The sequence below is a fragment of the Chaetodon auriga genome, chromosome 3 (assembly GCF_051107435.1).
Source record: "Chaetodon auriga isolate fChaAug3 chromosome 3, fChaAug3.hap1, whole genome shotgun sequence".
In the NCBI taxonomy this organism is placed as follows: domain Eukaryota; kingdom Metazoa; phylum Chordata; class Actinopteri; order Chaetodontiformes; family Chaetodontidae; genus Chaetodon; species Chaetodon auriga.
The window spans coordinates 12,291,435-12,302,933 of record NC_135076.1 but is presented as its reverse complement, the minus strand read 5'-3'; the positions used below and the strand labels follow the sequence as shown (position 1 = coordinate 12,302,933).

Sequence of the window (11,499 nt, the reverse complement as noted above, 5' to 3'; positions counted from 1 at the left end):
CCTACAATATAAATATAAATATTAATTTATTAATCTATTAATTTGTTCATTTATTGATTTATTATCATCAAACTAACCAATTCCAGGATGGTTTTGAAGAAAGCTGGATAAACCGGAGCGCCTGGAGTAAAAAGGATCAGATGACACACAAAGCCAGAAAGGCTCAGTATCAGGAATTTGTCTCGCCATGAGGTCACACTGCTGAGGTGGCCATACGTGCTCCAGTCCTGCTCCACATCGAGGGAACCCCCTGCTCCACTGGTCTCCGTCCCTCGACAGATGCCAGTGGTGGAGAAGGTAACCTGCATGTGAAGGAGGACAAGCTCTATTACATTCATTTTGAAGGAAAAAAGAGGACCAAAGATATTTTTTTCCAACAAAATGATCACCACATTTCACCTAATCATCCGGCAAAACACAACAAAACTTACAGCTGACTTTGCACATAAAGCAGAAGCACCTGGAGAAGATGCTGGGTTTTTTTGGTGGTGCCATCAGGTGATCCTTGAAAGTGGAGGCAATACATTTTTCGATGTCTGGGTCTTTCATCTTGATTGAAGTCACTAACAGATCTATGTTGCCCCACTTCTTACATAAGTCCTTGAAGATGGCGTCGTCAAGCTTTTTAAACATTTTCTTGTTGATATCTGCACCCTGTATGTTGGTCCATGTGCTTTCGGACAGATGCCTAATGATGTCCCCTGGGTTTTCACCATTCAAGTCAAGGTTTGCTTTCCTCAGGATCCGTGTGAACAGCTTCTCCATGAGAACCTGCACAGACATTTTGTTTCTCTCTGTCTGTGCTGTTGCCTTCTGGTCAGCAAGTTCCTGTAACTGAGTGTCCAGTAAAGCAAGCGTCACCCTTTGACTGAAGCTGTCAGCCTGAGAGTTCAGCCACCAGCTCATCAGTGTCAGGAACATCCGCACTTTCATCTGTACCTCATCGTGTACCCTGGAATGTGACTGAGGAACAACCACTCCCCTCGTATGTGTTCTCCTCATCACTTGTGAGATGAACCTAGGCCTCATCCCATCTGTGATGTATCTGTAGAAGAGATCACCAAACTTTTGAGTGTATGTCAGGACTTCATCTCCGGGAAAGCTGGCAAAAGTCTGAATCACCAAATCCTGATTTTCATCCTCTTCATTTTCCCCATTTTGAAGCAGAGAGGAAACAGCAGTTGTGAGTAACTGTACTGACTTCTTACTTTCAGCTGTAGCATTCCGGCAAAACATGGTCCTCAGCTTTGCCCCCATGCGATGTATCAACGCTACAGCAATGTTCTTTGTAAAAAAAGACTTGATCTTTTCCCCAAGCTTCTCCTTGACTTCTGGTCTTTGATCGTCAGTATCCGTCTCCTCTGTAGTCTGGACTGTTTCATGAATCATTTGGCAAATGTCACTTGCAACATCTTCAATCTCCTGAGAGGATTGAGATTGCAGCCACTCATACTGAGAGTCTGACAAGTCACTCAAAAGAGGTTCCACGACATCAGTCACTTCGGTTATAATTATTTCCTGGGCTGACTCAAAGTCATCATCGGTGTGTCCCCACCTCTGTCTACGTTTTTGACGTGAGCAGAGTATTTTAATCTTGCCCTTGAATGTCTTCAACATTTCGCAGGCATGATTAACCATAACGTTTAGTCGGTTGGGGGGAGTGAGCCGATGATATTGTATAGACTCTACAGAACTCCAAGAAGTGGAGAGGGCAGAGTTGACATTTTCTGAGACCTCTTGACTTATTAAGCTTGACAAGTGGTCTGAACTTTTAGACCAGTCTTCTTCCGAAATCCCCAAAGACTCTGCGAAGCTCTGGGAGAGTGTGTCGCCCAGACTGGACAGAACATGCTCCTCAGACACCTGTACGCTCTTGGTCTGAAGAGCTGTAAGGAATGCTTTGCTCACTAATGAAATCAAGCTCACTAACAATTCTGCCATCATCATCTTGGTGGAAGTATCAGGAAAACCGGCTGTCAACAACCTCCACTGACTAATGGTCAGTCCTTTGCAAAAGGACTAAATAAACTGTAACCTGCATGTCCATTATTTCACCGACTGTTTGTATCTTAAGTCTGTTCAGTTTCAGTCTACAGCTTTATTTGAACACACGACGCAACAATGCTCCACGAACATTTACAGTTGTCCAGAAAGTAGCACATCGCAATATGTCTTCGTGTCTCTACTGTGGACAGACAAAAGAATATCCAGTCAAACTGTGAAGTGCACGGCTTTCCCAAGGTGAATTCATAAGGAAACGTACGAACACATTTGTTCTTCCTCTCGCTTTTATTTACTCATTGATATATTCACTCATAATTGGGATTTGTCTCACAAGCTTTTGCTTCATGTTTTCAGTGTCTGAATCAGAGTTGTTGTTGCCGATAATGGCCTCATAATCCTCCGCACAGAGCTGTTTCCATTAACTGGGGAGATGAGACAAAAACCATCATATTGCAGCGATGCAGTGCATAAACTCTAAGACTGTGGTGCCATTTGCTGGCAAAAGTATATCAGTCAGTAAAAAGTGAAAGAATTTACAATACTGCCATCATGTGGAGGCTTTTCAAACAACATGCCACATGCGTCACCTGCAAGCTCCCGCACCTTTTCTCTAAATACATTTTAAAACGCACCACAAAGTGATGTCCACACCAGCCTAGGTATAATCTGATATATCTTCATCGTGTTTTCAGTGCAGCTGAAAGCTTTTAAGAAGAAGTTTTATTTTGAAAATCAGGTGCATCCGCCTGTGCCTCTCTACACATGTCAAACACACACACACACACACACACACACACACACACATACAATTAATAACAACAGTTACAGTAAGTCAGTGCAGAGCAGTTAAAACTAGACTAATGTAATGTGCTCTCTAAATAGTGCGTTAGAGCAGCGGTCCCCGACCACAGGTGCATCCGCCTGTGCCTCTGTACACGTAAAAAACGCTCGTCTCCGTCACGTGATTCGGTAGTAAAAAAGTAAGCCCACAAGCTAGCAAAAATTAGTGAAAAACAAACGTTTTTGGAGAGCTTCTTCGGAAAGGGAAAAGACAAATGATGTGACAGAAGAAGAAGAGCCTACAACTTCCAACTTAAAATACGGGTTTATCGCTTCAGGTGATTAATGCACCAAGCTCGCTCTGCGTAATATGTGGCCACAGGCTCGCAAATGAGGCAACGAAGCCTTCTCGTTGAAGAGAAATAAGCGCAGGGCTCCCACTAATTACAACTACTGCATTCAAGGTAATGGTGAGTTGTATTTTTAATCATTTGTTTTTATTCGTTTCTATGGCGTTATTGCTTAACGTGAAACCGGTCCGTGGCGCAAAAAAGGTTGGGGACCCCTGATATAATATGTGCGCGCGCGCGTGTGTGTGTAAATTGCAATCTGGACTGTGATTGACTGAAATCAAACTGAATCTGAATGACAGCTGTGTCCTTACACAAGATCCACAAGCTTGTTCTTGTTTTCACCCAATCAGAACCTGACACACTCAACTTTAGCCAATCATTTGTTTTTTCTCTCTGCTGTCATTCAACTACACATCTGCACCGTGATGTTCGTGTGACCCACCTCCACCCCTTCCCCACCTCAGCTGTGGCTGCCTGGCAATCTCCAGTTCAACCCTTCAATCAGAAATCATCCCAGTCTCCAGGCAGCACAACAAGCACAGTGTTAACATATTATCTTATAAAGTTTGTATGCCAAACATGTTAGTAAGCTGCTCATCACACACCGGCAGTTACTGACCAACAGCATTTATTTGAGTCACGTTTCTGTCCACCTGACAAATATAAGTCATATTCAGTCTCATTTTACTGCTGTGTTGGTCCCCACCAACTCCTCAGAGAAATATCCTTTCATGATATGTTTGAGTGGATTTACAGCACTAAACAAGTCTCCCTTTGGTTCCCCCATCAGTCTGGTTTATCATAATGCAAGTTCACCCTCTGGTGGAAGAGTTTGGATTTGTATGCAAAAGCATTCAGAGACAAAAATGCGCTCATTGTGTGTGTATCTGATCTTCTGAGATAGTGTTGTGACTTGCAGGAAAACAAGGATTCACAGTCAATGTTTGCTTTTGTTCAACTCTGCAGAGCAGCAGCATTTCTCCTGTTGTTTACATGCTCTGTAAACAGCTCAGCATGCAGCTGCATGTTTATCTTTTGATAATGAACTCATTTGTTATATCCAAGTGAACTTTTATTGTTGAAATGTCAATTACAGTGGCAGCATAAAACAGGAAGAACATTTCTTTGAGTGTATCCTTCAGTGTCTCAGTCACTCTGATCCAGATGGTTCACATTCTTGTGTTGGCTCCAGCTGACACAGGCAGGGACAGAAGAAAGTCACTGAAACATTCTGCAAAAAAAGGCTTCAAAAACATTTTTCCAAAACTCAAGACATTAATAATATCGTCCAGTCTGAATGCACTTTAAAGAATGTCAGATGATACTTGCCAAACAAGAAAAAGCAACTCAGAAGTGATGTATTCTCCTTTTTTAAAAAGGAAAATCAATAGAAATGATGACTTAGATTTTCGTTAATGAACATCAAAAGAGGGACTTGTGTGTGGGAAAAATCTCTATCTACAGTTCTACACTTTAATGTCCTTCTACTCTGATCCACTCCCTAGTCACTCCCAAGCCTGACCTGTTCAACCTGTCTGCACTGGGATGACTACAGTGGGTGGATGAATGCTGCAACAGCAGACTGAGCTGTAGGCTTAGGACGAGAGGTATTTTCTTGTGAAGGATCTTCGGTCAAAATTTATAAAAGTAGAATTTTTATTTCTTGAAGTATTTCTAGTGTTTCTCAAAGAACAGGTGGATGAAGAGGAGCAGGAGGTCATGGAGGCAGACAGCACAGAGGACATTGAGTCTCTCATGGAAGACATGGACTACATCCCAGGCCACTTCCACCTGGACCTCAACCTCAACTGTGATCCTGTTGGGCCTGTAAAGCTGAGACACAGGGACACTTACCTGAAACAGGAGAGCCTGCGAGGTGAGCTGGAGGCCGAAGCAGGATATCTACAGTACGCTGTCCGAAACCTTCTGGGCCTGCTGGCTTTTCACCTGGAACAGCTGGACGCAGCTGAGGAAATATTCAGGTGATGATACATCACCATCTTTCAAAGGCAGAACATTCACTAATAGTCACATTTCTTCTTTACTGTTTGTACATGGTGTATACTCCAATTTTTATACTCTTATGCCACACAGAGCATGTATAGATGCTCATGCTGTGTACAGCAGGCTGCCATTTTAGTTTTATCTGAATAGTCTCAGCTTTATCTAAATATCTTAGTTATCTTAGTTTTATATTATGTTATCTAAACTATATAATTCATTATGTACTGCCTTTTCACCGCTGTGGCACTTCAAATTTTGTCTCATTAGGGTACAAGACACAAATCCTGTGAGGCTGTACTGAGGTGCAGCAGTGCTTTGAGCTATATGCTAATGTCAGCATGCTAACATGCTCACAATAACAATGCTAACATGCTAATGATTAGTAGGCGTATTCTTTACCATGTTCACCATCTTAGTTATTCATGCTGTTGTTTCATCCTCTGGGGACCATGGACATCTTTCAAAATTCCATGCCAATTCAAGCATAAGTTGTGTGTTTTGTCAAAGTAAAATTGAAATGTCTTGGAATATTTCTAATCACATCCAGTGTTCAAGATTTTTATGGGGGCATCTTTTTCAAAGCACACTATGTCTGTGTATGTTGGCCTTTCAGAAGCATTTGTAAAGAAGACCCTGGTAACCTCAACGCCTGGGCCAACCTGGGCTATGTGTACGACAAATTGAAGAGAGAACTGGATGCAGGGGAGTGTGTTGAGAAAGTGTCCCACCTTATGGGCTTAGATGCTGGAGAGGCCTCTCAGGAAGAGGCCAGGCTCCTGGCGGCTCGTTGCCTGGCCGAGCAGGCCTACGCGCATCCCTATGATGTGGATCTGGACAGTGAGGACGACCTGAGAGAGAAGCTGACGGCAGCACTTACACTATACAACAGAGCCCTGGACTATGGGGGTCAACTGGTGAGATGGAAACGTACACATACAGTGATACTTAGAATAAAGTTGTCTGTTTAATGTGTTAGGATTAACATATCGAGTGTAAATGTAAGGAGGATGACTCAAACAAGGGCTGGTTTTGTGAGGAGACCACATGCATCATTCTGTGACACATAACCTTCCAGCATTTTATGGGCTGGTATTTCAACAGTGGAGTCTTATTAATCATTATAAATATTTTAATCCATTGCTCTCAAGTGATTCATTTCACCTGCAAACTTTCAAAGGATGTGGCATTGCTCAGAAAATATAGCTCACAATAACATGGATATAAAACTAATATTCTGCCAAAATCAAGTCAAGCCAATTTCATTCCTAGTGTGCAGATTACCTTACCATTGTCCAAGGCAAGTACAAAAGTGTCTTCATTTGGGTGGAATAGCAATTAGACAATGATGAAGACTTTCCCGCACAATGAATGTCTTTTTATTCCTGACTAAAGACTATTAAGAATATTGGTGTTGTTTTTCAGATACCAACAGAGGAAAAACGAAGCTGGTATTTTAAAATGGCAACCATCTATATCAGGTACAGAACTGGCATCAAAGGATAACCACTGCAACACTTGATGTGTAATCATCAATTTGTTCTAAGTCATTTTTCCGCCGCAGACTGGACGACATAGTAAAGACCAAAGAGGACTCTGAATACTCCAGACTCTCCCACTACAATAATGGACTGAAGCTTCTGAAAGAAACACTAGAGTCTGAGAAAACACGAAACAAAGGTAAACATGGTATGTTTGTCTGCAAAGGACCGCAGACTGTTGCAAGGAACTGTCTTGGAAATTTAACTGAAGCTGTTGTTACATGTTGTAGTCGTTGCAAACATTTCTTCAGTCTAGAGGGAGACAAAGGACAATTGAGTAGAACCTGGTATAAACTCTGAGTGCGATGTGTCCCCTCAGCTCTTGCCTGGTGTTATATTGGCATCATGTTGGAGAGGAAAGAAGAGTTCACCACTGTGCCCATGTCCATCCATGACTGTGGTTACTCAGCCTCTGATCCTCTGTCCTGCTATGGAACTGTAAGTCAACACACACTATTAGATCACTCACCAAATGTCAGGCAAGCTTGGAGAAAAAACTGTTTTACCAGACCTGTCCTCGAAGCAGTTAAATCTGATAAACATTTCCCATTTTTTAAGACCTATCGCTTATCAAAAATCACGGCTTCAGTTCCTGTAACTTTCATCTAAATGTTCTGTTATTGACTGTTAATTTCAGTTGTAGCACTTTAGCTAACAGTGCTACATCCACCATTTCGTTAGTTTCATGACCAAATAAATATCGACAGGCAACTATTTACTATCCAAACGTTCAGATAATGTGTTGGCACTCCATTTAAAATAGCTATTTTGTGACTTGTTTGTAATTTGAGATATTAAAATAGTTGTTTTTGCAATCAGTTGCTAATATATATTTAGGTAGCTGTGTAATTGCACTTGTGCTATGCTAGTGTTTTTGCTGTTTGCTTTCCCTCTTTTGGGCTCATGGTCTATGTTTTCTGGATGAATTGATGTTTTTAGTACTTCTTATGAGGACTTAATGTTGTTCTTCCACTGATGATAATTTCCTCCTGGCTGGAGGGACAACTAGCTTAATTTGACAGTTAGCATATTCTTTTGTGAATCCAGTTCTCCTGTTACAATACTAATGCTAATTACCTCCACCAAGGAAATTCAAAGGACAACTGGTACATTTGTAACAACACTTTTTTCTCAAACTAAGATGCAGCTGTGGAAATGTGAATAAACATTAATATCAATTATTGTCACATCCAAATTTGAATTATCTGTGATAAAATCCACCAGAGATATGAAGGAAAAATGCTGGAATGCATCACGAGACCAAACAATAATACTGATGCTTGCAGAGTTGCATATTATAGAAAAGTGGACTATTGGCCTTAGTGGAGGTGCCTTTCTACTTGATTTCTTCTTCTGATTTGTGGTCACTAATCTTTGGTGTTTTATCCAACACTGACTTACAGCCTTGCACATCAAAGGCTAACTCCTATCTGCTCTCTTTATTGAAAGTGTAGCAGGTGACAGCACAAGAAAGTAAATTACCCACCCTGCATATGAATGTATATATGAATAAATAAACCAATTAGCTTCATCTGTCTCTATATTGTACATCATGTGGTTTCAGCCAATAATAGACACTGTCCCTTTTGTTCATGTAACTGGTCATAGCAACTGCTTCAACTGCACTCAGCTTCTCCTCTGAGAGGAATTAATTGGTGTCTATTGATGTTTTAAGAAAAGTTTATTTCATATATATTTCACAGACTTTTTAATAATCCCCCCACCCTCTCATCAAATAAAATTATCAAACAACCTGTTTCAAATGGAAATACAGAATATTATAGAAGATGTACTCAAATAAGGGGTCAAGTGACTTTATTTAATATATACTGTATGTTTTAGATAGGTCACTACGAGCTCAGTCGTAATTTACAGAAGAATTTGTGCTATGGCTACCTCTTCATGTTTTTTTCACCATAACATACAGTATAACTGTCTGTGTCCTCAGGCCATAAACTTAGCCAGTGATGATGCATTCACCCTGAACCTTCTGGCAAAGGTCTTCTTCCTGTTGGGCAAACATGAGATGGCCACAGGTATCTGCAACATGGCCCTGAACGTGCTCCCAGACCCAGAGCTCAACTGGCAGGCCTACTGCACCCGTGCCAAGGTACGGCAGCTTAAGCACACCAAATCGATGCCAAAGCAAAACTCAAGTACTTAATTACCATGTGAAATCCCTCATGCATGAGAATTTGCATTAATTTAAACTGTCTGAAAGATGCACAAAATTCACATATATGTACAATTAGATCAAGTGTCTGAGCTACTGTGAACTTGTATTTGTTTAAAATTATGTTTTCCATACATTTCGTAGAAGTTGTTTTAAAAAAAAAGGTGTGTATTACAAATATTTACGAAGGTTTTCCTTTTAGATCAATATGGTGCTCTATGTCAGAGACCTGGAGAAGGCAAAACATGGTCAGGGTGGAATCCCAGACCGACAGAAGCTAACTGAGGCCAGAAAAGACTTGGACAAGGTCCTGACTGTACGTCCATGTCTGCGCACTCATCTAGAGATGGCACAGGTGAAAACCCAAACTACCAATGAGCACTATAGATGGATTTTCTACAGTTACAGGCATTTCAGGTGTATGTCTTTCCCTTTAGGTGTACTACTACATGGGTGTAGATGCACTCCAGGAGAGTCTTTTGGTGGATGAGGGGGCAGTGAACAGTGCATTGGTGAGTCTGTCCCATGCCCTCCAGTTTGAACTGGGTGACAGCTTGCTGGACCTCCATGTCCTCAGAGGACGCTGCCTCCTGCTGAAGGGAGAGGAGCAGAATGCTGCAGACTGCTTTAAACGTGCCGTGGAGTTAGAGAGACCGCACAGCACAGACACCACAGCCCTGCGCTGCCTCCTACAGGCCCTCCTGGCTCTGTTCATGCAGGCGGGTCCCGACCCCAGTCTTGCCATCACCCAAATGGAGCTGTGGGTGCAAAAGGCAGAAGAGAGGTATCCTGGGGACATCGTGAAGGCTGAGCTCAGGTGCCTTTACAGGACTCACACAGCAGAGGTCACAGAGTTATCCAGGGCTCTGATCAGCACAGGCAGGCTGGACTTAGTGAGGAGACTACTGGAGACAGTGGTGCCAAAACAGCAGGTTAAGAAGAAAGCAGTGGCAAAGTCTTTCTCCTGTATATGAAGCAAATATAGGATTTTATAGATATGCAGGCATGTGACCGATGCTCTCACCTTCTGGACAGCATTTCATGTAAAAATGAACAGCAGTGGTGCTCTGTAATTAAGCTGTCTTTAGTGTAACTGTGTGTGTTTCCAAGCTGTGATTCTTCTATTATTAAGTTTTCTTTTAAGAACAACTTTTGAAAGGTTGGATCTACAGAGTAACCTACAGGTACAGTTTGACAGCCCAGATGGACTTTCCTTTTTTGTTGGTTGTGGTTTGTGAACGCAACATTCAAAGTTGGGCCCTCTTGTCCGGCTGAAGCACACCAGAGGCGTCCCGTGTACCACCTGCAGCCCTCACACCCTGCACGCTGTTGTTGGCTGACACAACAACATACAAACACACCACCACACACTTCTATTGGGTCATAAGTAATGATTAAGAAGATTAGAAGGTTATTCTTGTATGAGTCTATAGGTTATTTTTTAGGAAAATCTACTCATGCTGATTTTAATCTTGCTTTATGATGGCTTGGGTGTATTCATAATGAGATGATATGGTTTAGAGGCCCCATTGGCCCATCCACAGTGGCCATGAGTTGCCCTCAAATGAGTATTTTCCAACACCAGTTGTTTTATTTCTGCTTAATGGTATTTAAATCATGTCAAACTACCTCTCCTGAAGTAGGAAATTGTAACACTGTACCACTGATGACCAGCAGGTGGGGTACACACCATTAAAATGCTCCTTGGATTATGAAAGGTTCTGTTTGTTGGGGCAAAAAAGATTAAACCACAAGCCTTTAAGAACTTTGAAGTGGCTAAGAATAAAAGACTAGTTTTTGGTTCCCTCATTATGTTATCTATGTTTTTTGATGTACTGACGGGTGAAAAGATTAAATGAAAAACTGGAATAATAATTAACAATAACAAACGAATGGTTTGATGAGAGTGAACATGCTTTGGCCTTCACAGTAGCCAGAGCTCAAGCCAACCCAACACCTATGGCCGAATATGGACCAATGGATTAGACAGAAAAACACCAAAAGGGAAATGTCTTTTGGGGGAAAAGGTGTTCATTGCTCCAGTAGAGCTCAAGAAACTTGTAGAATGGGCCTTCATTTTGGACTGCAGGGAAGCATAATGAGTGAGTAAAGGTATGAAAAATGAATAACATTTCAAAAAAGATCAGGTGTCATTGTGTGAAATATCCACATGTTGCTACTGTGTGTCATTTAAATCTGTCTCAGTGTATTGACTTTTGGCTCCCCCCTGTGACTGTATCAGTGAAGACACAGTGACAATGAAATCCACGAATAAAGAAAAAACAGTGACTGACCCACAAATATCATCATGATCCAGACCAAGTGGATTGTGAGGTTCCTCTCTTTGGAGTAAGGGTGCAGAAGGTAGGTAGAGCATGATGGGAAATATAATGAAGAAAATAAAACTGCTCATCTGCAGGGAAAACATCATCAATCAACAAATCAATCAATCAATCAATCAATCAATCAAAACCTCTTTTGTCTGTGAGATCAGACACTTATTTCTTATTCAGAAGTGGAGGATCTTGTTTCAACCATAATGACATTTTAAAGAATATTCAAAATTGATGTCAGGTTTTCTTAACCTCAAACATACAGTATGTCAAGGTAGTACTTAATATAACTGCAACGTGTATGATAGATTCAT

At 41.5% G+C, this 11,499-nt stretch overlaps 1 protein-coding gene across 2 annotated transcripts; it reads left to right on the top strand.

The window, feature by feature from the left end:
- The first annotated feature begins 3,038 nt into the window (after positions 1-3,038).
- ttc22 (tetratricopeptide repeat domain 22) lies at positions 3,039-11,145 on the top strand. Of its 2 annotated transcripts, none has more exons than XM_076726666.1 (9): positions 3,039-3,248; positions 4,643-5,119; positions 5,755-6,055; positions 6,564-6,619; positions 6,703-6,818; positions 6,999-7,117; positions 8,628-8,789; positions 9,055-9,207; positions 9,290-11,145. In XM_076726666.1, the coding sequence occupies exons 2-9, from the start codon at positions 4,857-4,859 to the stop codon at positions 9,824-9,826; spliced, it is 1,707 nt and encodes a 568-aa protein (XP_076582781.1). In that variant the 5' UTR covers positions 3,039-3,248; positions 4,643-4,856; the 3' UTR covers positions 9,827-11,145. The 2 variants fall into 2 exon arrangements, with proteins under 2 accessions (XP_076582781.1, XP_076582780.1); XM_076726665.1 differs by having other exon boundaries at positions 3,163-3,254; positions 4,833-5,119; positions 9,290-9,955.
- Positions 11,146-11,499: the final 354 nt, after the last annotated feature.

Bases quoted from the DNA above. Each gene is read 5' to 3' on its own strand.
- ttc22 (XM_076726665.1), top strand. The intron at 6,056-6,563 runs GTGAGATGGAAA...GTTGTTTTTCAG, and splicing joins TGGACTATGGGGGTCAACTG to ATACCAACAGAGGAAAAACG. The intron at 9,208-9,289 runs GTGAAAACCCAA...CTTTCCCTTTAG, and splicing joins CTCATCTAGAGATGGCACAG to GTGTACTACTACATGGGTGT.